The sequence below is a fragment of the Microcaecilia unicolor genome, chromosome 7 (genome assembly GCF_901765095.1).
Source record: "Microcaecilia unicolor chromosome 7, aMicUni1.1, whole genome shotgun sequence".
NCBI lineage: Eukaryota > Metazoa > Chordata > Amphibia > Gymnophiona > Siphonopidae > Microcaecilia > Microcaecilia unicolor.
Genome location: NC_044037.1, coordinates 268,401,798 through 268,428,287, shown reverse-complemented (window position 1 = coordinate 268,428,287; position 26,490 = coordinate 268,401,798). Strand labels below are relative to the sequence as shown.

General features: G+C 40.8%; 1 protein-coding gene across 1 annotated transcript in view; it reads left to right on the top strand.

Moving 5' to 3' along the window:
- The window catches only part of RAB3GAP1 (RAB3 GTPase activating protein catalytic subunit 1), a 134,166-nt gene that overhangs the window by 22,640 nt on the left and 85,036 nt on the right, over positions 1-26,490 (top strand). The window contains exons 7-13 of the mRNA XM_030209160.1: positions 3,057-3,222; positions 7,656-7,755; positions 11,878-11,959; positions 15,479-15,547; positions 22,928-23,001; positions 23,115-23,207; positions 23,816-23,985. Coding sequence (XP_030065020.1) covers positions 3,057-3,222; positions 7,656-7,755; positions 11,878-11,959; positions 15,479-15,547; positions 22,928-23,001; positions 23,115-23,207; positions 23,816-23,985 — 754 coding nt within the window. The remainder of the gene's footprint in view (positions 1-3,056; positions 3,223-7,655; positions 7,756-11,877; positions 11,960-15,478; positions 15,548-22,927; positions 23,002-23,114; positions 23,208-23,815; positions 23,986-26,490) is intronic.

Genomic DNA, 26,490 nt, shown 5'->3' with positions numbered 1-26,490 from the left:
TCCTGCATTTTAAGTTTTCTTCTATAGCAGTCAGTGGCAGCAGACAGTGATTTAGGTGGCCTGATAGTACCAATCGATGCTGGTTTTTGCCGACTTCTACAGAAGAAAACTAAAAATGCTGGGTCGCTGGCTAGAGAGGGTGTAACTGTGAGAGGTAATCGGCTCTTGCATGGGGCTCTTTGTTCTGCAACACTTTTAACAAAATACAGGACTTGTGCTGTAAACTGCTTTAAACTTCCTGGATTGCCAGGCAACATAGTAAGGAAGGTATGTTAGTTTGTGCACATATGTACCATCAGTGCACTGCATGTACACATTTTCCCCTTTCCATCTTCCTCTCCTCCTCCTTGATGGATAGGATTTTTGATAGTGATAATACTTTTTCTGTGTTACTCCTGTGAGAGTCACACAGAATGAGAAGAACTTGTGTCTGTCAACTCATGCTCAAAGCTTCCATCATTTCTAATAAAGCCATGTGGCTGCTGGACTAGTAGTGAAATCTGCTTGGATAGGTTGAAAATAAAGGCCAATGAATTATGTGGAGTGGAAAGGGTAGATGTGAAAGCGTCTATTTACTCTTTCCAAAAATACTAGGACTAGGGGGCATTCAATGAAGCTACAAAGTAGTAAATTTAAAACAAATCGGAGAACATTTTTCTTCACTCAACGTGTAATTAAACTCTGGAATTCATTGCCAGAGAATGTGGTAAAGGCGGTTAGCTTAGCGGGGTTTAGAAAAGGTTTTGACCGCTTCCTAAAGGAAAAGTCCATAGAACATTATTAAAATGGACTTGGGGGGAAAATCCACTGCTTATTTCTGGGATAAGCGCATAAAATGTTTTGTACTTTTTTGCGATCTTGCCAGGTATTTGTGACCTGGATTGGCCACTGTTGGAAACAGGATGCTGGACTTGAGGGACCTTTGCTCTGTCCCAGTATGTGGGTAATGGCATACTAAAATTATTCCAATAAAAATGTACCACCTACAATTTACAAGTAGACTTTTATGCAGAGGGTCGACAGAGCCAAACCAAACACAGTATTTATAGGACCAGGCTGCCAGAAGGATGCTAGGCTGTATAGAGAGAGGTATAACCAGCAGAAGAAAGGAGATGTTGATGCCCCTGTACAAGTCATTGGTGAGGCCGCACCTGGAGTATTATGTTCAGTTTTTTGAGGCCATATCTCTCTAAAGATGTAAGAAGACTTGAAGCGATCCAGAGGAAAGTGACAAAATGATAGGGGGATTGCACCAAAAGACGTATGAGAAGAAACTGGAAGGCCTGAATTTGTATACACTAGGGGAGAGGAGGGACAGGGGGGAATATGATACAGATGTTTAAATACTTGAAAGGTATTAATATAGAAACAGATATATTTTCTAGAGAAGGGAAAATAGTATAACTAGAGGACATGATTTGAGGTTGTGGGGTGATAGACTTAGGAATAATGCCAGAAAATTCTGTTTCATGGAGAAGGTGGTTGGTGCCTGGAATGCCCTCCCGAGGGAGGTGGTGGAGAAGAGAACTGTGGTGGAATTCAAGGTGGTGTGGGATGAACACTGAGGATCTCTAATTATAAAATGAATGGTATAAAAAATAAAGCTTAAAGGTTTGCGTATGTGTTTGCATATCATGTGGTGCTTAGATGGCAACTCTGGCTATATCGACTAGATCTGGTGCGGGGCTGGCTTGTACGGTCTCAGTCCTGCATATAGCAATCTGGCTTAAGATGGGCTATAGAGAGCTTCAACAGAAACTTCATTAATTTGGAACATGAGGACAGTGCTGGGCAGACTTTTATGGTCTGTGTTCTGCAGATGACAAGATGGATTCGAATAGGCTTTGATGGCAACTCCTGTAGTTGGAACATAAGGATAGAGCCAGGCGGACTTCTACAGTCTGTGTCCCTGAAACAACAAAGAAAGACCATGATCAACTATATAATATCACTTTTATTGTTGATTCAATCTAGAATTGAGAATGAATGAGATGTTGGCAGACTGGATGGGACCGTTCAGGTCTTTATCTGTCGTCACTTACTATACCACTATGTTTTACAAGGAAAGAAACACAGAGTGACAATATCTTTCTTTTTTTTTATTTCCAGGACTGTGTTCTGGGGAGCAGGAGAAAGTGTCAGGAGATTGGTTCCTGCTAGAGTGGGAAAATGTGTGTGAGGGAAGGGGGCAAATGAAATATGGCACCCTGAATTGTTGGGTTTTCTGTTGTAATGCACAGGTGGGTGTGTTTGGATCAGAAATGGAGCAGGGCTTCCTGTAGTATTGAGAAGAGGGATAAAATCAGAGAGAGGATGCTGTATTCTATGTATTGGCTTCATTGCACTAACAGTTGTTTTAGAAATGCTATCTGAGAGCTGGAGAATTCCAGTAAATACTCGTTTGATAAAATATATCTGTAAAAAAAACTGGTGGTGTACCTTGACAATTTTTCTGCCTTGTCAGTGTGCTGTGAGAGGCACACTGACAAGGTGGTTGGGAGGCGGGGATAGTGCTGGGCAGACTTATACGGTCTGTGCCAGAGCTGGTGGTGGGAAGTGGGACTGGTGGTTGGGAGGCGGGGGTAGTGCTGGGCAGACTTATACGGTCTGTGCCAGAGCCAGTGGTTGGGAGGCGGGGATAGTGCTGGGCAGACTTATACGGTCTGTGCCTGAAGAGCACAGGTACAAATCAAAGTAGGGTATACACAAAAAGTAGCAAATATGAGTTATCTTGTTGGGCAGACTGGATGGACCGTGCAGGTCTTTTTCTGCTGTCATCTACTATGTTGTGTTACTATGTATTGATATAGAGTATATGAGGTGTTGACCTTTTTGTGCGAGGATTGCCAAACAGAACTTTTGAACAAGCCATGTAGCCCATCACATGTGGCATGACCAGATTTGCATGAAATTTCTTTTTGAATGTCAGATAATCTACAAGCTATAAGCAGAGTTAAGTACTACGAAACTGGGGAGTACTGATGTTTGAAGGGCAATAGAAATAATGTAGATGCTAATGTAATATGACAAGATTTATTTTATTTTTTCTTTTGTAGTCAGGTACCTTTATTTGTGCAAATACATCAGAAATGGCGAAGATTATACATTGGAGAATGTCAAGGCCCTGGAGTTCGAACTGATTTTGAAATGGTTCACCTTCGTAAAGTACCAAATCAGTATACTCATTTATCAGGGCAACTGGATATCTTCAAGTCAAAGATTGTAAGTGCTTATTAAAAACATACATTAAAGCTATTGTTGTACAGAATGTATTATATTCAGAATGAAAGTTACTTTTCTTTACCTCAGTAGTGCATTATGGAAAAAAATGAACTGCCGTTTTCTTCTTATTTCTCCCATTCTGTTCCATGTCTTTAACTTGACAGAGGTCTGTGACACGGTAACAGAGTAAATTGAGAAGACTAGATGTACTATATAATCCTTCCATGCCATCACTTTTTCTGTATCTGCTTGACAGAAAATATGTGGTGTTTATAGAAAACCCAGAGGAACTATAGGATTTCGACTCTTCCAAGACCAAGCTGTCTGGACCATTCTTGTAAAGTTAGAGTGTACAAAAGACAAAGGTACAAACTGGGAAGTTACAGCTATTACCCCAGTTTCTAGCTTGTGGTCATGCCATTCATCTTTTCGGAATGGTAGTAAAGCAAGCAATTAATTTGAATCTGCGAGATTACAGGAATGCTGTGAGGCCTCACTCCTCTCGGTGATGGACAAGAGGTCACCTCTCTGCCCATGGCCATTATGCCTTCTCCTGGTGGTAGTTATGCATGCTATGCTACAGATCCTACAGATTCAAAACTGAAACATTGAGGCCTTTTTACTTGTTTTTTTGAGCCAATGCATTTCTTTCAGTTGACCGGTATATTCCCTTTGTAATTGAACAACTGTTCCCAAAACATTCTGCAAGAGAGTTGCAACTTTTATTCACCAAGATGGATTCGGAGTACATCCATTTTTAGACATCTGGTTGTTTTGAGCCAGTTCTCTTTAAGACATCAGAGATGGCAGCCCGAGTACTACACTTCTTCCAGTCTCTTGGCTGTGTGGTCAGTCTGTCCTATGGCAGCTAGTTGCCTTTCGAGGACTGCATGTTAATCTGATCATGAGCCCTTGTGCCTAGACTGAGGCATAGGAAGGACCTTGGCCAAGACCTAGGGTAGACCAAACAGGCACTAAGCAATACCACGGGCCACAAAGCCCTGCACACTCAAGACAATCAACAAGCACCACCAGAAAAGGGAGATAGACCATTCAGGTGGGGGCCGCAAGGCCGATCTGGAACCCACTCGTACAGAGTCCAAGCATACAGGCCTCACGGCCAAACCGGAACCGAATCATACACTAGGGGAGGGAAAAGAACAACGAGGGATCCCCGAAGGGACTGGCACTCAAGCTACGCACACGGCGCTAGCCAGTGACACAAAGGGAAGGGCGACAGACAAAACTGGCAGATACAGTCTATGACCAGAGGGAAAGAATACAAACAAAGGCTACACAGAAACCTCAGGTAGCGGAGGGCAAAGCCCACAGGGAAAAAGAGAAAGCCGGGATCAGAATGGGACACTATGGACACAGACTCTACAAGAGCAAAGCTCCACAGGGATGGCTAGATAGGGGAAAAACAGGCTGAAGGAAAAGGCTGCTTTCAAATAAGGACAGGAAAGAAGCATGCACACAAGAGTACAGAAAGGGATAAGGCAGACACCAGAGAAAGGCTGCCTAACAGAGGCAGCGCTCACAGAAGGCAAATACCTAGCACTGCACATAAAGGGTTAACACTGAGTAAAAGGAAACTTAAGCAAACAAGCAGGAATGAGCTTATGGACAGAAAGGCTGCCTAACAGAGGCAGGGCTTACAGAAGGCAAATACCAAGCTCTGCACATAAAGGGTTAACGCTAAGTAAAGGGAAACTAAACAAACAAAGCAGGAACAGCTTACCACAGATAAAACACCACCAAAGCCAGGCATGGAGAAACGAGGCAGAGGACAGAGCCAGGTGCAGTGAAGTAATCAAGGACACGCTGGAAACAACCAGCACACACAGAAACCACAAGCAACGAGAAGAGCAAGCAAACTCCAAAGAATACACACAGTGCCACAAGCACAGACTGAGTGAGAGAACCAGGCTCAGCTGACAGAAATTAACGCTAGAGCATACGCTGTAGGGAGAGGTAAGTTTAATAGGTCTGACTTCTGCTCCTTCAGACGCCATCTCAATCCCTGACAGGCCAATCAGAAGTGAGTCCCAGTCATTCCCCTGCCTTTCTCAGTAGAATCATAACACTGCACCTCTTAGGTGAGAGATTCATCACCAAGTCACTGTAAGCTTTTGAGTTCAGGTGCAGGAATTGATAGCGGTATCTATAAATTTTGTCTTGTGGCCTCAGGCTCACATGAAGTCCTTACAGAATTCTCTGGTCACTATACTCCTATAGCTACGTGTAGTCTACTCGTGGAGCATTGGTTCAACATTTATGTTCCGGGATGTTAGTTTTAAAGCTCCCATTTGGTTAATAATATTGTATATAAGCCTGTTGTGTGGGATGCTCTCTATTAGGATCAGATAACACAAGGAGCTTGTACTCTGTCCATAGTATTTTGGTCCTTTAACTCTGTAGAGTTTCTACAGTTCAACTACTACTACAGGCCACCTGCCTTCCTCTTCACAGAAGATCACTGAGAATGTTTTCTTCCCCAGAGCTATTGCAGTGTATTAAGTCAACAGATGAGGAGGTATGAGAAACATTTTCTTTTTCTATCTGCAGTGCTTATTGCCAGAATACAAACTATTCAAGCAGAATTTGTTTCAGCACATACCCTCTCAATCCAGAGGGTGACTCCTTCAGCCTGTGCATTCATAACCATTGGTTGAGACCATTCATTCTAGACCCATGGTGATTAGCATCAACACAAATGTTTCACACTTTTTTGCTTACTGGAAACATAAGTTCTGAAGGTGTGAAATCATTTTTGAAGCCTTGGCTTCATGGGAAAGGCAATATGTATTCTAGTTGTCACTTTTCAACCAGGCCAGCTGTCTTTTGGAGTTCCGTCTTTCTTTTCTAATTTGTGGAATATGTTTGGCCTGGGCCTCCAGGATGGTATTTTTGAACAGCGTCCATGCCTGTTGTACAGTTTTTACCCTCTCAGTTGTACCCCTAAGTTTTTGTTTTTTTTTCCACCGTTTTTCTCATTTTATCATAGTCTCCTTTTTTAAAGTTAAACGCTAATGTATGTGACATCCTGTGTCTAGTTACTTCAAGGTCGATATCAAAACTGATCATATTATGATCACTGTTATCAAGCGGCCCCAGTACCATAACGTCCCTCACCAGATCATGCGCTCCACTAAGGACCAAGTCTAGAATTTTTCCTTCTTCGTCGGCTCCTGCACCAGCTGCTCCATAAAACTGTCCTTGATTTCATCAAGGAATTGTACCTCTCTAGCGTGTCCCGATGTTACATTTACCCAGTCTATATTTGGATAATTGAAGTCACCCATTATTATCACATTGCCTATTTTGTTTGCGTCTCTGATTTCTTTTATCATTTCTGCGTCTACCTGCTCATCCTGGTGAGGCGGACGGTAGTACACTCCTATCATCGTCCTTTTCCCTTTTATACATGGAATTTCTCTGTGTAGTATAGTTTTTGAGTCTTAGAAGTGTCAGAAATGTTAGTAAATGACACTGAGCATGGTCACCCCAGTTATAAATCCGACATGTTTGGTCTCTATAACCTGTTTAGAAAACATACACTGGTTTTATTTTGTACATCCTCAAGTGGAATAGGTTGGCATGTGCAACCTTTGTAAACTATCGTGTAGATTGTAAAATTATATGGTAAATGCTCGGAATTAAGTGAAATTATGGATTTACAGGATTAAAATCTCAACAGTTTAATAAGGTTTGTTCAACTTTATCTGACCTTTTTCTGCTGTTTTTATTAAAATAGTCTAGATGGCACCGCTTTAATTTCAGCTTTCACTGGGCTGAGTTTTTTTACCTCTCCTTAGTGTGTATTTCATACCATTGAGGCCTTTTTGGCTACTTAGCTGTTCATTTTTAAAATCATATTAAATTAACAATCAAATCAATCTTATGGGTACCTTTACTAAGGTGTGTTAGCATTTCTAATGCACCTTTAAATTTAAGGCACATTAAACGCTAGCGCGCCTATACATTTCTATGGGCGCATTAGCATTTAAAACGTGTAAACCATTTACGTGCGTTAAAAATGCTAACGCGCCCATAGTGCACCTTAGTAAACATAGGCGATAATATGTTAGTTTGAAGGAATTAAAAACGTACTATAGTAAAAATGGTGACCTACTTTATATTTTAAATATCCCTGTGGATTTTACAATAAATTTCAACTCAAATAGGTCAGCATTTAAATTCTTTGCTCTGTATGACTATCCTCAAGGGAATGATAAATTGCTGCTTTTGGTTGAAACTGTGTAACAATATTTGGATGAAAACCCCCTAGAATATTTCAGCTCTTGAGATGGCTAGATCCATTTTTTACTAGAATATACAGGGGGGGTCATATATTGTTTGAGGATTATGGTTAATTTAGTGTTTCAGGCTTATGTGCAGTATGTTAATAGAATATATATTTATATTTTTAGGGATGTCCCTTAACGCCATTGCCTCCAGTTAACATAGCAATTCGTTTTACTTATGTTCTTCAAGATTGGCTACAGTATTTCTGGCCGCAGCAGCCACCAGGTATGAGATTGTAAGACAAGTCATGTTGTTTACTTTTATTTTTAAATTACTAAAGATTTCATTTGGACATTGTTTTCTGACTTGGCATGAATAAGCTCCAAATAAGAAGAGGCTTATTCATCCAAAGTCTTGAATAGGTAAAAAAAAAAAAAAAACAGACTTGGATGCCATTTGGTTGTATTCTGAGGTATCTTTCCTTAATGTCTTAGAAATTAAGGTGAAAAGTGCATGTGTGGCAAAGAAAGCTCACACCTCTCTCAAAAAACATTAGTACTAGTCTCCTTTGGACTTGTTCTTCCCATTTATAGCGCAGTCAGCCATGTACAATGTCACTAGATAACCTAAGAGAGACAGTTTTGCTGTGCTGTTCCTCATCTTTCCACAGTGTTCAGAAAATAATCTATTTAGTAGATCTTTCTGAACCCGCCACCAAAACCCTTATTCACACCCTTGTTACTTCTCGCTTGGACTATTGCAATTTACTTCTCACTGGTCTTCCGCTGAATCATTTTTCTCCTCTCCAATATGTCCAGAATTCTGCAGCTCGACTTATTTTCCGCCAGAATCGTTATGCCCACACTTGCCCACTCCTCAAGTCACTTCACTGGCTCCATGTCCACTTCCATATACAGTTCAAACTCCTCTTACTGACCTTTAAATGCATCCACTCTATCACTCCTCACTACCTCTCCTCTCTCATCTCTCCTTACATTCCTCCCCGTGAACTCCGCTCTCTGAACAAATCTGTCTTGTCGTCCCCTTTCTCCTCCACCACTAACTCCAGACTTTGTTCCTTTTATCTTGCGGCACCTTATGCCTGGAACTGTCTTCCCGAACCCATACGTCTAGCTCCATCTCTACCTGTCTTCAAATCTATGCTGAAAGCTCACCTTTTCAGTACTGCCTTTGGCTCCTAACCGCTACTCATTTGCCCTCCTCCCCTGTTCTTCTTTACCCTGTAATTTCCTTGCCTGTAATGTCTTGTCTGTCTGTTACCTAGATGGTAAGCTCTTTGAGCAGGGACTGTCTCTCTACGTCAAATTTACAGCGCTGCATGCGTCTGGTAGCGCTATATAAATGCTATTAGTAGTAGTAGTAGATAAGAGGCACTCAGAGGCATGGAAATGATGACAGACAACAGAAGGAAAAAAATGATTGTAGTGGGTAGAACACAGGACTCAACTGGAAATGTCTGGATACTAATTCCATGCTGCTGGAGATTCTTAGTATAGGTTTGTTGAGGTCATGTTACATGATTTTCCTTGGCCATCCCAGAGTAATTGGGTAATATTTGTTCTTTTCATAGTTTTATGGCTATCTTGCAGTGCCCAAGTGTTAGACTGATTAATTTTAAATCCATTGGAAAGATTCCATGCCTCTAAATGTACGATACTTTTAGGTGCTTTTGCCTAAGACATTTCAATATCCTGTTTAGATGTTACTGTTGTGTGCTGAATAAAACTGACTTTTTAATTTAAAATACTGGATCTTAGAAATAGAATATCATCTTTAGAAGAAGAGATTGTCAGGGTTAAAGGAGGCAAGATGTGTGAGCAGAGCTTAGAGAATCATGGCTCATTTTTCATTTGAATTTACCTCAGATTTCCTGCCTTTTTGATGCCTAAGTTAAAGGGGAGACTTCTGTCACCAGCTTTGTGCTTCCAGTCATCTGTAGGCATGTCTGCTGTCTGGGATGAGGAAGAGCCTAGAGCTGAAGGATGAGATGTTATTCAACCTGGTGGATCTAGATGTGCTTTCAGGATTTGGGCGGAAAATGGAAGCTGAACTGGGTAGTGGAAAAAGAGTCGGAATGTCTGCTGATCTGGTAGTGCGAGGGACACAGCTGCCATTGAAGATGATGCATGCAGCGGAGCCAGTATTGACATCAGCGCCATGCTTGGATGGAAGGCCAGAGCTGAGTGCTATAGGAGCCAGAATCAGTATTGGTCAGTGAGGGAGTGCTGGTTCTAAGGTTAAGGCTGGGGAATGTCATCTTTGGAGTCTAGTGATGAGATTATTTTTTCTTGTTCAGCCATCAGAGATTATTATGGAGTCTGTATGGTCAGTGGTGTGAAATCCTTGTGCAAGGTTTGTTCTACTTTTGTGAGCTTCTCTTGACTATGATCCAAGAAATTGGGAAACAGTTAAGTAATTGGACTTCTAAGTCTGAGTTAGTGATTTATATTGCTGAAATAGTTCAAACTACTATTCCCCAAAATAAATTGTTAATATATAGGTCGATTACTACTATTTGGGTTTCTGCCAGGTACTTGTGCCCTGGATTTGCCACTGTTAGAAACAGGATACTGAGCTGGATGCACCATTGATCTGACAACTATGGCTATTCTTCAGTTCTTATTGAACATTTTGGAGAATTACAATAGGAATTAAAGCCTAAGACTGCTCAATTTTCCATAAATTAACCCCTGTTAGAGGCCTCTTTCATAGATTTTTGAAAAATATGTTAAAATATCTAGAGACTAGATTTCCAACTCTACAAAAGATCTAATATTTGACAGTTTGAGAGCAGTTGAAGGTAGGAGTACAAGAAGTTTCATCTGCAGCTATTTCTCCTGATAGTTTGGGTTTGACAAATATTTTAGAAAAGTCAGACATTGAGGTTGCCACTAGAAGTACTTTTTTGATGCCCTTTGTGTTTTTGCAAGATAAAGAGGCTATAATCTGGCACTATATTAGAATGACTTTTCTTTTTGGGAGTTAAAATACAAATTTTTTCTGATATATCAAGGTGGACGCAAACTAAGAGGAAGAAGTTTCTGGCAATGCACCAGGAAGTGAGCTCCATTAGAGCAAGTTTTCATTTGAGATATCCATGGAAATGTATTAATTTGCCTTGACAAGAAAACACATATCTTTCTTTGAACCCTCCCAACTGAGATTTTTCCTTAGTAATTTAATTCTAGATTGCGGACTATGAGAAGTTAGGATGAGGGCTATCCTATTCTTTTTTCCATTTCTCATCTTTAATGTATATTTTCTTCTCAGTTTGTTTTAGACTTCATTATTTTAGTTAGAATGCAAAAGTTTTATGGGCCTTCACATCTGAGTGTGCATATTTGTAGCAGGTAGGGATCCTCCACCAGCAATTCAGGTCTACACACTTCTTCTAAGGTCCATGCAGTAGTCTTTCTCTCTTCAGGACAGGTCCACAACCCTGGATGACCCAAGAGTGCTGGTATGCCTTGTATCCTGCTAGCAGTTTTCAGGGTCTGGATTCTGGGCTACTCTCCATTCAGGGTGAACAAACAAATTCAGCATCCAGTCATCAGCAAGGCAATGTATACTTTAAGATTAGTTTGTAAAGTCCACCAGATAAGCTCCTTCCCTAGCAATTTATAATCCAGGGATTTTAACTGTCCACGTTGTATGCAAATCAGGTGTGGAAAAATTGCAGCACCTTCTTTAGTCTCTTTCCTGTTTTAGACTCTCCCAGCTTTGAATTCTGGGGACCCCTGACAGCTCCTCCCCTTGGGATAATTTTGTCACATAACAACCATTATCCCCCGCCCCATTGCTGCCAACCAGAAAGTTGTAAATTGTAGCAGGTATCTGGGAATCTCCTTTTCTTACTCAGATTTCCATACTTTGAGGTTCTCCCCAGTTGACTACATCAGAGCAGTCTATAAACACTGCTTCAAACATTAAATTCTTCCATTGTATCTCTGGCCTCTTCACTTCCATAGGAGTGGATTCTTCCAGCCTCTCCAGTCCCGTTAGGAACTCCATCCCCTGGACCTACTGGGACTCATTACATACTGTGGGCGGATCCAGGAAGGTTTATCTTCCTCAGGGCTTCTCCCTTCGCTAACCCTACTTCTGCAAAGTCTCCTGGGCACCTGTGACTTCTTCTGTCCTCACTTCCAGCCTGGGAATTCCTTGTCTACTGGTGTACTTGGGGTTTCAGGAACCCCTGTTCTTTATGGGAAAGGGATTTTGGTATCGTCTCCATGGGGCTGAGGCACAGGCATCCACCTGAATATGACAGTATGTAGTGAAAATTAATTTCTTTATGCACCATTCAGACTATTTTTTCCATTGCTTATTTGAATGTATTAAAATAATACTTTATTTTTGCTGTAAACATTTCATTTTTCTTCTTAGATATAGATGCATTAATTGGAGGAGAGGTTGGTGGCCTAGAATTTGGGAAACTACCTTTTGGTGCATGTGAAGATCCTATTAGGTGAGTTTGTAAATCTAGCTACTAGAGAAGTTCATATTAAGAATAGACTGACATTTCTTCTGTATAACATCAAGTGTAGCAGGCATTCAGGTATTATATACATCTAATGTTAGTAATCCAGATGAACCATATCAAGACTTATGATGAGAAGGATGAACAGCAATACATGATATATTCTCATTGAATTGAAAAACGAACACCATGCTAAATTTAAAGAAGGAAAAAAATTAATTCTTCAGACCAATAAAAACTTCCAGTATGTGAGAGGATATATTGTTGCCTTGGAATAGATTGGGATGGTAATTTTCTAAGCTGAATCCATTTGTGAAACTGTTTCACCTGCAGAAATGGGGGTTTCAGAAAATTGTTCTCCCTATATACAGATAAACTTCATATGTATAAAGCATTGTTGCTCGCCTGTAACAGGTGTTTTCTTTAGATAACAGGACTGATGAGGCACACAAGTGGATGATGTCATCTAACAGTCTGCTGCCTCGGAATTCAGAACTTAAATGCACAATTCTAAGCATGTGCAGCACTTCCTGTACACATTGGTCTCAGTTGCTCAGTTGGTTCGCAAGTGCAGCAGAGTTAGAGAGCTCTCAGGAAGGTGGGAGGGGTTTTGTACTTTATAAGTCCTACTGACTATGTAGAATACTTGTTACGGTTTGAGTCATGCACATAAGTGGGTCATTCCCAAGCTTAGGGCTGCTGTGCAGTGTATTTTTGTAGTTCTTTGAGCAGTCCTAACAGTGAAGTGCAAGACTTGTTAGGTGGCAAGGACAAGGTTGACCATTGCTTGACTGAAGGCACTGTCCTGTGCTGAAGCCTGGTTGATGTAGAGGACCAAGGAGCTGTCTTGTAGATTTGTGTCAATGAGGCAGATTTCTAGAGAGCTACTGTAGTTGCTGTAACTGTAATTTGAGATTTGACCTTGGAGCTGAGAGGAATATGGTCTTGTTTCATAGCAGAATAAATGCAAAAGGGCCAGCCAGTTTGCCAAGGTTCTTTTCGCAACTGGCGTTCCAGTTCTGTTTGTAACAAACGAAACCGCACACACACATGTGCATGCACGCTGCACATACTATAACAAGACATGTTTATCCATTTGTACCTTAGCCAAGATAATATTAAAGCACCTTTCTGACCTCATGTGCATCTTTTTAAAATTAGTCCCTTATTTTCTTACTCCTGTTATGCTGTCTTACCGTATAAGATATATGCTCCATCTTTGCTTAACCTCTATGCTATCTGTTATAATGTTTTATTGTGTATTGTAAGTAGTATACTATGCTATTTGAATATTTTTTTATGTTTGGCTTATTCTTGCTCTATACTTTTAAGGTAATCAATAGAAATAAAATAAAACATAGAAAAGAAAATAAGATGATACCTTTTTTATTGGACTAGCTTAATACATTTTTGATTAGCTTTTGAAGGTAGCCCTTCTTCGTCAGATCAGAAGTAAGCAAATGTTGGTAAATAACAGTATATGTAAGTGAAACATCAAAGCATTTCAGTGACAGTCTAACAAGGGTGGGTTAGGTGAGAGACAGGGAGGGCCGGGTGGATGAGGGACAGGAAGATATGCATGGGGATAAGAGGGTGACAAAGCAGTAGAATTTTATGGTTTGTAATGGACTAGAAAACCCAGATCTTTAAGTCCTGTCTGGTGGGTGTCAGAATATTTAATCATTCTGACTTCAAAGGTCTTAACGTTCCTGTATTGTTTTAAAGTTACCTTTTAGTATTCTCACCATAAAATCATTGGTACAGTGTTCTGGTTTTGTAAAGTGCTGTCCCACAGAGGTGGCATCCTGGTTGGTACTGGCATTTTTCATATGATGTCTTTATGTAAATTAAATCTCTTCTTTAGCATCTGGCTTATTTCTCCAATATAGCACCCTTCATCACATTTTTTACACTGAATGATGCATACCGCATTGGAAGATGAGCATGTGAAGGATTCCTTTATGTTGAATATTTTTCCTTTGTGAATGACTGTGGGATTTTGTGAAATGTTTTGGCATAGTTTGCAGCTGGATATATAGGATGTGTGCCACTCTCTCCTTTTTGAGTCTGTGTTGGGAGCTTCTCACTAGCTTGTGTTTTAAGTTGGGTGGCTGTCGGAAGGCCAGTACTGGTGGGGATGAGAATATCCCTTTCAGTAATTCATCCTCCTGCTCTGGGTTGTATGTCACTACAAGGATTCCGTCTGTGGCTTTCTTTTCCTTGTACTGTAGCAGATTTTCCCTGGGTGTTTTGAGGGAGGAAGCAATATTCTTGGATATTATTTTGGGTTTATAGCCTTGTTGTCTGAAGGATGCAGTCAGGATTTTGAGGTGTCTATCTCTGTCCTCTGGGTCAGAGCAGATATGGTGGTATCTTGTGGCTTGGCTGTGAATAATGGATTTTTTTTGTATGTGAAGGGTGGAAGCTGGAGTTGTGGAAGTAGCTGCATTTGTCTGTGGGTTTCTTGTAAATGGATGTTTGTATGTAGCCATTGCTGATTGAAACTGTGGTGTCCAAAAAATTGACTTTTTCTGGAGTAGTCCATTTTGAATCTGATTGTAGGACGGTAGGTATTGAAAGAACTGTAAATTTGTTTGAGTTTCTTCCCCTTCAGTCCAAATCATAAAAATGGCGTCGATATACCAGTAGTATCTTAGGGGTGTGGTCTGATGTGTATTCAGAAATGTCTCTTCCAGTTCAGCCATCAAGAGGTTAGTATATTGGGGTGCTGTCCTGGTGCTCATCACAGTGCCCATGATTTGTAGATAGATATCATTGTTAAAGCGGAAATAGTTGTGAGTTAGAATAAATTTGATTAATTTTGTAATAGTTTCCGGTGAGTATTGATGGTCCAATGTGGATGTTTTTAGGAGTTTCTCACGTGCAGCTATGCCATCTGCATGGGGAATGTTATTATATAGTGATTCTTTATCCATTGTGACCAGAAGGGTACCCTGTGGTAACTTCTTTATATTTTTTTAATTTATTCAGAAAGTCTGTGGTGTCTTGTATGAAGCTGTTTGTCTTGTGCACAAAATGTTTCAGCATCCCCTCTACAAGTCCAGATAGTTCCTCCGTGAGTGTGCCAGTACTAGATATGATTGGTCTGCCAGGGTTTCCAGGTTTGTGGATTTTGGGTAGCATGTAGAATGTGCCATTAGAAGGATGGTTTGGTATGAGTTTCTTTAGATGTGGCTATACTTGTTTTGGGAATGTTTTGATAAGGTCTTTCAACTGTTTTGTATAATCCTGTGTGGGATCCTCAGTATTATTTAGTCATTATGTTTTTTTTTTTCTCTTACAAGGGTTTAGATTAGAATTCAGGGGTTGTATTTTTTTTCATCTCTCTAATTAGGAAGCAATATTTAAGCCCAGTGTTTTAAATTAACCATTATAAATATAGAATATGCAAACTTAGATGTGGTATGGATTTTGAAGTTATCTGTTCAGTTGTAAGAATTTTATATGTCCAAAAATATATTTTAATTGACTTGCATATACTTTCAGTGAGCTACATTTAGCAACAACGTGGCCTTGCCTAACAGAAGGTATCATTGTGGATAATGATGTTTATTCGTAAGTATTTGAATTTTAAGCCAAATTTTAAACAGTTTTGGAATAGAAGTTTGCTTTTTTTAGATATATGTTGCTTCTGCATGGGGAGTGGGAAAAATGGCAAGGAATTTAAGGAAGGTGAAGAAATGATCATTAGCGTGAAAGGCAGTGTTTTAATGGAAATAAATACAGCACTCATTGATGAGATCTCTTAAAAGTATTTTGTCTAGCTCTTGATTCTACATTTTTGGAGGGATGCACAGTAGAGCTCAGTGGGATCAGATGAAAATATGTACATTGTGGTGGTCTCTGAGAGTCAATAAAGCTGAGTAAAGAAATATTTAAAAAGCTCTGTTGGGATCAGTATCTCAAATGAAGGAAGTTTGTGCTAAGTGTACTTCCATGCAGGAACTGAGTTCTAAAGTCTATAATTTTGTTTTGTGAAAAATTAAAAGTATTAAATCAGCAATTTAAAAAAAAAAATGCACCTTTTCTAAAACACAATACAAAAAAAAATATGAAAAAAAGAGAATGGCTACAATTGTACCTTAACTCATTGTTAGAAAATCTCTCAGTCTTTGGGACATACTGGAGAAACTGTGAGTGGAGTGCTTTGGCACACTTCTTGGTAGGATTGCCATAGATTAGTTCTTTTCTGGAAAAAAAATTCATAAAGGTACTTGTGACCTGGAAATTTCCTTTTAGTTTACAAAGTAGAGATTCCTGTTCTAGCATGGCTAAAGAGATTAATCATCTCGTAACTGCAGGGTGATACACAATTGCAACAAATTAAAACAAGGTTCTGTCATCAAGCTTGTAACAAAGGTAGTCTTCAATTTATGACTTGTTAATAGCAGATCTAATAGAAGAAAGGAGCAAGAATAGATATAGTCCTTCAAGTATGCGATCATTAATTACAAAAGCTTTTCAACATCTGGCTCGTACACTTCATTGTTTGTTTGTTTTGTTTATTTCTAGTCTTTGTTTTCTTTATCTGAAGACAAGCAGGATTTAATTTTCCACACTGATGAGGTGATGTTATCTGACAGAGCCCAGCATGGTAAGCACTTCCCAGCATTCTTCTAGAAGCTTTTTAGAAGTGGCCTACTTTGCATGCATGTGTCTTCCTGCCCACCATTGTACTGCGGGGCTAACTCAGTCCATTTTTTTTTTCCGTGGAACAGTGTGGACGTGTTTTCTCTCCTTTCACACAGCTTGCATTATTGACAGTTTTTCTATCATAGTTGTGGTGGTGTTCTGACTTGCTTACAGTGTGTAAGTTCGTCATGCGGAACCATTGACTTCTGTCTTCCCTTTTATTTATTTTTTTTTTTTCAGAACTTTTAAGTTGTTTTTTTCTTTGTTTTCCCTGATCCTCTATGCCCCTTAGGCCTCAGGCACCCAGTTAAGGACTTTTTCACCATTGACCATTCATTGTTGTTTCATCTATTTTTCCTAGTCCCAAATAAAAACTCCCAGCGGTTTTAAGAAGTGCTGCAAGTGCAACAGGACCATGTCCCATGCAGACACCATAACTAGTGCCTGGAGGCCCGATCATAATTCCTCTTCTTGTAAACTCTGTTCACAAATGTCAAGAAGTGATGAGGTCTAGAGAAGCTGCACAGACAACCTTTTGGTGCTGAGAAGTCCAGTGCTTTGACTTAGCATCAGTCTTTATGGCTCCAGGAGTTGCATTGGATACTGAGGACGACACATCAACATCAAGCGTTGATAGTGGCCATCATATTTGGGCATCCTCTGATCCCCTTACGAGGGCAAGAAAGGATTCAATATTGTCCTCGTCGATGTCAAGGGACTCCAATGCCATGCATTGAACAGAAGCCAAGAAACATTGTCATTAATTCCCCTTGAAACAAGGTATTGAAGTCACCAATGCCCTTGAGCCTCCACCGATATGAGGGCTGCTCACCCTACCAGGAATTGAACCAGGGTGCTAGCCTCCATCGAGCCGGTTACCAGTACTAACCCATTAACTTCAAAGGACATGATCAATCCGGCTGATCCACAGCCTTCATTGACGACATCTCTCAGAGCAACTCTGGGCCATGCTGCAGGAAGAGAGGGGGATCCTTTTGCCTCCTAGGAATCCACAGCTTGGAAGCCCTTGATGCTGACAACTTAGGCATTCCAACCTATTCTGAAGGCCAATGCATTACCTGTGGGAAGTACATATTTGATGAGGCCTCAAGGGCATCAGAACTGATGTGCACAAACCAGTGTCAATCTCTTGTCCTACAGGGAAGGAGAGGACTTTCTTGAGGCACTGGAAGTTTGTGGTACCGTGGTGCCCCCAGCCCAGCATTGTATCAGGTCACATGAGGCAGGCAGAGACTCGCATGTCTCCAGGGGAGTACTTTTATGAGTCTGATTGTGTCCGCTTTTGGGTGTTTGAGAAAGGGGCCAGAGGTTCTGTCAGAGGTGGTGTCCCATGGTCTTCCCTCAGACATCTCCTCTCTGTATGAAAGGAGGAAGTTGCCTCCAGAGGAGCTCTCCTTTTATGACTTTGTTTGGGAGATGGTTAGGTCTGTTCTATTTGATTTAGAGACTGAGGATGAACCCAGGGCTGAGACATTGAACACCCTTCAGTTTGACCCCCCCCCCCCCCCCGCCTTCTACAAGGAATCTTGGACAATACCCATGCATAGAACCTTAAGCTTGTACAGATAAAGCAGTGGGAGACACCCCAGCTTTCAAAAAAGCCAAGAGCTCTGTCTCACTTCTCTGTGCCCTTGGGGAGGGAGACTCAGACCTTGGACTCTTTTAGGAAGAAATTTTCCAGAACACTGTGCTTGCTTCCCACATAGCTTCTTATCAGCTTGTAATGAGCATGCGCTTGTGGAATTGTGCACAGTATGACAGAGTTTGCAGACACATTTCCTCAGGAGAAGTCTGAAGAACTGTATCAGTTAGTAGCCAAAGAGCGAGAGTGCAGAAAGTACATGGTCCAGGGAACTTATGATAATTTTGATATGGTGTCTAGATCCTCCACTATGGGTGTTGAGTTGAACAGACTCACTTGGCTGTGTGCTTCAGACTTGGAACCAACAGTTCAATAGAAGCTGGCAAATGTTCCATACTGGAGAGACAATCTTTTTGGTGACAAAATGGAGGTGGTCAGTGACCTCATCAAGTCATTACCCCAACCTGCTCCTAGCTCAGTCTCCACATCCAGGAGGTATTTTGGTGGAAGGCAACAGAGGACCCACTATTCTCAAAGGTGAAGCTTCTCTCCCCTCTCTCAAACCCTCCCCCCCCCCCCCCCCCCCACCAGCATGAAAGCAAGCACGGTGCCTTTGATTATCAAACACTCCAAATTCTGGCGAAAGCAAACTAACCCAGTTATAAATATACGACCTGTAGATGTCAATGGACTCTTCCACTCCACAATAATAAAGGGTCCGGTGGCAAGAGATGAAACATCAGAGATGGATCTTGGAGATAGCATGGCGTTATATGCAGTTTCTTATCAGTCATGTCCTTCATGTCAGGACAGCATGGACAGGCATTGGCTAGGAGTATTTGTTGACAAAATCCTGCCAATCACATAAAAGCCTGCCACATCAGCCTTGGAAATCCTGAGTTAGGATAGAATTCCCCTTCTCTGTAGTTGTCTTGAATCATCTGTGCTGCTGGGTCACTGCACACTCTATGCCAGGATCAGGGTTACAGTCGAAATGTAGTGAACATCTCCAACAGATAAAATCCATGTTGATGGCTTCGACTTACTCTCAGATTAATTTCTGTGGTGCACATATTAAATTGTGTCAGGGCTATACCTTTTACAGTGTCCACAAAAGTAAAATTTTCTGTAGACTAATTGCCATTATTTACACACCTATTCTGAACTCCTTGGGGTTTCTCTGTTTCCCTCACAAGTACGGTTTCCCTGGGTAGCCTACACCTCATGATTCAGAAAAGAAATTAGCTGTGCTCTCTAGGTTTAAAGGATGCTTATACCAACATCCACATATATCCCATTTCAGCATCCAGAGTCTTCACAAAGTATCTTGCAATAGTTGCAGCATTGCTACGCAGACAAGGCGTGCACATGTTTTCCTACTTAGACAATTGGCTGGTCAAGAACACATTAGAAGAAGGTGTGAAAATCAATGTGCAAAACCATTCTGGTGCTAGAGCTACTAGGGTTCGTAATAAATTATCCCAAGTCCCACCTCATCCTAGCCCAACAGAGTTCATTGGAGCCCTGCTAGACACAACTCAAGTCAGTGCAGTCCTCCCAACCCAGTGAATAGAGACTCTCGCCTCTCCTTTGAGAGGTACACCAGAGTCAGCAGGTATCAGCTTGGCTGTTGTTGAGATTGCTAGGCCATATGGCCTCTACCATACATATTATTCCTATGGCATGCCTCAATTTGAGGCCAGCTCAATGGACCCAGCCTTCCTAGTGGGTTCAAGCCACAGGGAACCTTCAGGATGCCATAACTGCCGCACCTTCTGAAGGGGTCTCTGGTGGTTAATATGCTGTAGCTTGGATAAGAAACTACCATTCCAAATTCCATAACCCCACAAGACACTAATGACAGATGCATCCAACTTGGGATAGGAGTTCATGTAGATTGGCTCCACACCCAGGGTTCTTGGTCTTTTCAGGAGATCCAACACCAAATTAACCTCCTAAAGGCTTTCAGGGATTGGGTGGTGGACCAAATTATATTCAGACAGACAGTCATGTTGCAATGTACTACGTCAACAAGCAGAGAGGCACGGGATTGAGCCTCTTGTGTCAGAATGTAGAAATCATGAAAATGGAAAGGGGATAAGACTTGATATACTGCCTTTCTGTGGTTACAGTCAAAACAATTTACATATTACAGATACCTATTTTGTACCTGAAGTGGGCTCTTTCCCACATGATGAACCTCGGAGCCATCCTTATTCAGAACGAGGAGTACCTCTTGTATCCCAGCTTCCAATCCCTGGCATATTTATTTGACAGCATTTTTTTTCTTTTGTTCAGGTTCTTTGTTCTGACTTCAAAATAAATATATCTTGTGGCCTATAAGTCCTAATTTTGTACATAAAGAAATATCCTATGTTTCTATGTTCAGATTTCTCTTAGATTTACTGTAAATAGTAGGAGTTGGGGTCTGACAGTAGAAAAATAGGAGTCAGTATCAAAGGTTTGGTATACTGACTCCATAGTCTTGTTAAACCAGTCTGTTGTTCCCGCTAACCACGTGCCGATCAAGGTGAAAACGCATGGCATACTAGACCACAAGAGAACCTTTGCATTCTATCTGGAACAGAATAAAGCTCACAGAAAGGCCAGCCAGCTTTGTATCTTTAAACCCCATCAGGATGGGAGCTGCCATTGGTAAGCACACTCTTTTGATTTGGCTAGCAGACTACATTTCTTTTATTTATGTCCACGCTGGGCTGACTCTCTGGAGGGTCATGACACAGTTCAGTGTCAGAGCCATGGCTACGTCGTTAGACCACTTGAGATAAGCCTCCATAAAGGCGATCTACAGAGCTCCAATATGGACTTCAGTTCACATATTTACAACTCACTGTTGCCTAGAACGGACTCGCGACATGACAGCTGTCCTTCAAAATGTATTTGGGGTCTAGATTCCATCTCTTCCTTCCGGGCCCATTTGTTTCTATGTTACCGTTATTTGTTTTCATTATAGGTCTTTCTCATTGTACGCTCCTTTTCTTTTAAGACTGCCTGGGATTCCCATTAATGTGTATATTACATTCTGCTTGTCCTTGGAGAAGGCACTCATCTGTGGCAGGATGAATGGCCACATTGCCCTGCCCACCTCCTCTTGGAGTTGAATTCAGCTATTGTATCAAACTGAACTGGTCCTGCATGTCGAATGCAGGTGGGAAGACGTACGCATGCAAGGTAGGTAGGTAGCTTCCAAAAGCTTAGGGAAGAATGCTGGGATGTGTTTAGTGTGCTATGGGATGATATCACCCCATCAATGTGAATATTCATCTTGCTGTCCTTGGCAACCTACTACAGGTGAGTAACTGCACTTTCTAGTCTTCTGGTTTTGTTTCTTATATTGGGTGGTTTTCTGTAGTTAAATTATATTTCTTTCTTGAAAATATAAAATATGGAGTTGAGTGGAGGAATAGTCTTGTGGTTAATGCATTGGGCTCAGAACATGGGGAACTGGGTTTGATTCCCACTGCAGCTTCTTGTGACTCTGGGCAAGTCATTTCACCCTCCATTGCCCCAGGTAAAATGCTCATATTGTGAGCCCATTAGGGACAGAAAAAGTACCTGCATATAATAATTATAAACCACTTTGAACCACATAAAGGTGGTATATCGCCGCATCTCAAGAAAGATATAGTAGAATTGGAAAAGGTGCAGCGAAGGGCGACTAAAATGATAGCGGGGATGGGACGACTTCCCTATGAAGAAAGACTAAGGAGGCTAGGGCTATACAGCTTGGAGAAGAGACGGCTGAGGGGAGACATGATAGAGGTATATAAAATAATGAGTGGAGTGGAACAGGTAGATGTGAAGCTTCTGTTCACGCTTTCCAAAAATACTAGGACTAGGGGGCATGCGATGAAACTACAGTGTAGTAAATTTAAAACAAATCAGAGAAAATTTTTCTTCACCCAGCGTGTAATTAAACTCTGGAATTCGTTGCCGGAGAAAGTGGTGAAGGCGGTTAGCTTAGCAGAGTTTAAAAAGGGGTTGGACGGTTTCCTAAAGGACAAGTCCATAAACCGCTACTAAATGGACTTGGGAAAAAGCCACAATTCCAGGAATAACATGTATGGAATGTTTGTACGTTTGGGAAGCTCGCCAGGTGCCCTTGGCCTGGATTGGCCGCTGTCGTGGACAGGATGCTGGGCTCGATGGACCCTTGGTCTTTTCCCAGTATGGCATTACTTATGTACTTATGTACCTTACCCATTAATTATACTCTGAAAGGTTTGAAAGATTCATCTATTATACTTGATTTGTATTTGTCTTGGTTATCTCTTTTTTTTTTGTGCTGCTGTTATGCTTAAATTATCTCAGTAAAATATGGGCATTAACAATAATAAAGTATTAGTATGAGCAGTTCCTGTTAAGTTTATGAAAGCAATGATAGATAAAACAGCCTCCCAGTGGAGATGGTGAGAGCAAACTCATTTTGAGTTTTGTATGAACCTTTGTTCTACTACTTTATTTCACTAAATTATTCTTTTCTCTCATAAGCTTATTGATACCTTTTGAGGTAATTGTTTTTATCATATCCCCCTTTTCCCTGGCCTTCAGGATGCTTGGTATAAGGAGAAAAACCAGTGACCAAGCTAGGTCTGCAATATTTACAAGTAAACAAAATATGTAATATTTTTAGAAACAATTTGAATGAATAAAAAAGTGTGTGAATCCTCTTTGTGCAGTGATTTGGATCCCATCCAAGCTCCCCAGTGGTCTGTGAGAGTCAGAAAAGCTGAAAATCCTCAGTGTTTGTTGGGTAAGTTGCAAACAAAATTCTCAGATGTATTGCTTAGTTGTGCAAATTGATTTCCCTCTCACCGATGGGATAGTGCTATAAGATATTTGGGTTTGTTTGTGTTTTTTTGGTAGGCGATTTCCTAACTGAATTTTTCAAACTCTGTCGCCGAAAGGAATCAACTGATGAGCTGCTTGGACGGTCAGCTTTTGAAGAAAACGGAAAAGGTAGGTTTTCAAATTGTTCCTTATTTTTTAATGACAGTGGATAGTACTTGAGCAGTTTTGAAATGGAGTTTTTCTTTGAAAATTCTGTGCCATTAGGAAATGGGGATTTCAAAATGAAATTTCATCTCAGAAGTTCCATTTCTTACATTATCACCTGTCCTGGGCTCTGTCCTCACTAGCACAGCAAAGTGCATACTCTGCTGTTCATTGAAAGGGTCATTTCAGCCTGAGCAATTTGCCTTGGTAACTGCTTAAATTACCCAGGAAAATTACCTTTGCAATTACCCATCCCTATCCCAAAATCTAGCCAGTATACACTGAGTTATTTTGATTGTTTTAAATTCCTGTCCATTAGAGGGCACACAAAAGCAGTGAGATTAACGTTCTTCGCTCTTCACCCCCAGATTGTGAGCATTAATTCTCTATCAGAGCAGGATCCTTGCAGTTTCTATTTTTGTTTATCTGCCATCTGGCATTTTGTTAATTTATAGCACAGGGTTCATACATAGCATAGTTGTATAGGTGAAAAAAATCTGTCGTCATCAATAATTTGAAAACGATACTTTAACTACTCTTAAAATATAGTAACAATAGTAGTTTTTTTACAGAGACAACTGACATAAGCCATGCTTTGTCAAAACTCACTGAGCCAGCACCAGTTCCAATCCATAAGTTATCTGTCACAAGTATGGTTCACAGTGCAAAGAAAAAAATTCAAAAACACAGAGGAGCAGAAGAATCTCCACTAAATAATGAAGTTCTAAATGCTATTCTGTTGGTAAGCAATCATGATAATATATCCCCACAGTGCACAGTCCATTTTGAGTATATTTTGCATTTCATATTCATTTGTGGTATATATTTTATGTATATAATAATAGCAGTAAGGAATGTGGCTCTGTAACTAGAGGGTGGGGTGCAAGTACATGATAACATCCACCCTGGTAAATCTCCCACTCCTAGCTTATACATAGACCCTGGCACAACAAGTTGTGAATGTGAATGCACATTCTTTATTGTCTGAACCAGACCAGTCCAGAACCAGTGAGTTTGTTCCCATCAACCAGCAGATGGAGACAGAAAACAAAGACTTGTGTGGCCTGCCCTAATTGGGCACCATGCAACTAGATATCTTCAGCTTCTTGTTATTGGCTCCTGGGACAGTTGGAGAGCTGTAACTATATGAAGCAAGGGGTCCCTGGCAAGTAGCAGGAGAGCTTAGCACAAAAGTTACAAAAAAAAAAAAAACACGTGCTTAGAGATATAGGACATAGCACAGAGGAGTCTGAGCTCACTCATTCATGGCTAAATTGGGAAAGATTGTGAACAGCTTTTATTTAAGCCCTTAAAGCAGCTCAGAGGTGTGTTTTGAACTGGAACGATTGAGGCTGTGCCAGGCACATTCGCATTAAGAACTTCCAGTCAATTTTCATCATGCCCAGGACACCTAAGGAGAGCTGCAGATGCCCTATCATGGAGTTCCCGACTGAGCAGTCACAAACTGCCACTGTTGTGGAGTTTGCCGAGACACATCGGGTGACTGTCTAAACAATTCAGTGCTGTCTGTCAAATGAGGAGGGAACCCCCCACCTCTACAAGTAACTTTGTAAGTCTAAGTGCTTTGAAAATATTCCCCCAGCCTCTTTAGCCTTTCCTCATAGGGACGTCATCTTATCCCCTTTATCATTTTTGTTGTCTTTCTCTGTACCTTTTCTAATTTTGCTATATCTTTTTTGAGATGCGGTGACTAGAATTGCACATAATATTCAAGGTGCAGTCGCACCATAGATTGATATAAAAACATTATAATAATCTCAGTTTTGTTTTCCATTCCTTTCCTAATAATTCCTAACATTCTATTTGCTTTCTTAGCTACTGCTACACACTGAGCAGAGGATTTCAACGTATCATCAGTGACACCTAGATCTTTTTCCTGGGCAGTGACTCCTATTGTGGAACCTTGCATCTTATAGCTATAGTTTGGGTTCCTCTTTCCTACATGCATCACTTTGCAGTTGTTCACGTTAAGTGTCATCTGCCATTGGAATGCTCGGTCTACCATTCTCATAAAGTCCTTTTGCAATTTTTCACAATCCTCTTGAGATCTAACAACTCTGAGTAACTTTGTGTCATCGGCAAATTTAATTACCTCACTAGTTGTTCCCATCTCTAGGTCATTTATAGATATGTTTAAAAGCAGCAGTCCCAGCACAGACCCCTGGGGTACTCCACTATCCACCCTTCTCCATTGAGAATACTGACCATTTAACCCTACTCTCTGTTTTCTATCTTATAACCAGTTCTTAATCCACACTAGGACTCTACCTCCTATCGCATGACTTTCTGATTTCCTTAGGAGTTGTTCATGGGGTACTTTGTCAAATGCCTTTTGAAAATCCAGATACATAATATTGACTGCTCACATTTGTCAACATATTTACTCACCCCTTCAAAGAAATATAGTCAGTTGGTGAGGTAAGGTTTCCCTTGACTAAACCCATGCTGGTTTTGTCTTATTAATCCATGCCTACGTATATGCTCAGTAATTTGGTGAAATGCTATTATGGTTCCCAGGCCCACTGGCAGACAAAAGAGGCAGACTCATAGCAGCACAACAGCTTCAGTGATGGGATTTTCCATGAGTCTCCATTTCCCGTTTATCAGTGTAAGCAGTACTAGATGTGCTGGCAAGATAACCAGGAACTACACGATGTTGGGGAAAAAAGCAGGACCCCAGCATTTTTCCAAATAACCCAATAAAATCCTACTGCAGTAGAAACTTCTGCCTGAAATTCAAGACATTTCTAAGTACTTTATTTTTCAACAGGATGGAGCTCTAATACTTAGAGCTCTTAATGATGAAACCGCAAAATTTATTGAGCCACAAGCTTGAAGACTTCGTGAATGTGTCAAGTTTGAAGGAGGACACTTTGAACACAAATTATGAATTAACTAAGAAAAAAAACATTATATGATGTATTTTCAAAGGTCGTATTTAATTAAACAATTGCAAAGCATTTTGAAACTCTGTAAGGGGTCCCATTTTTTCTGGAAGAAAGGAAGAGGGGGGGAGAGAAATAGGTATGAGAGGAAAATGGAAAGGAAGAGAGGGATTGACTCAAACCCCCCCCCCCCCCCCAGCAACACTCATAACCCTCTTCTAATAGTCACTGTTCCCTCAATAAACATCCCTTTCAGGAGAGGGAGGATAGAATTGAGAGAGTTTAAGTGGTAGTGAGATGGATGGAGCATTGAGAGAGGTAGCATGTTTATGTTGGGGCTA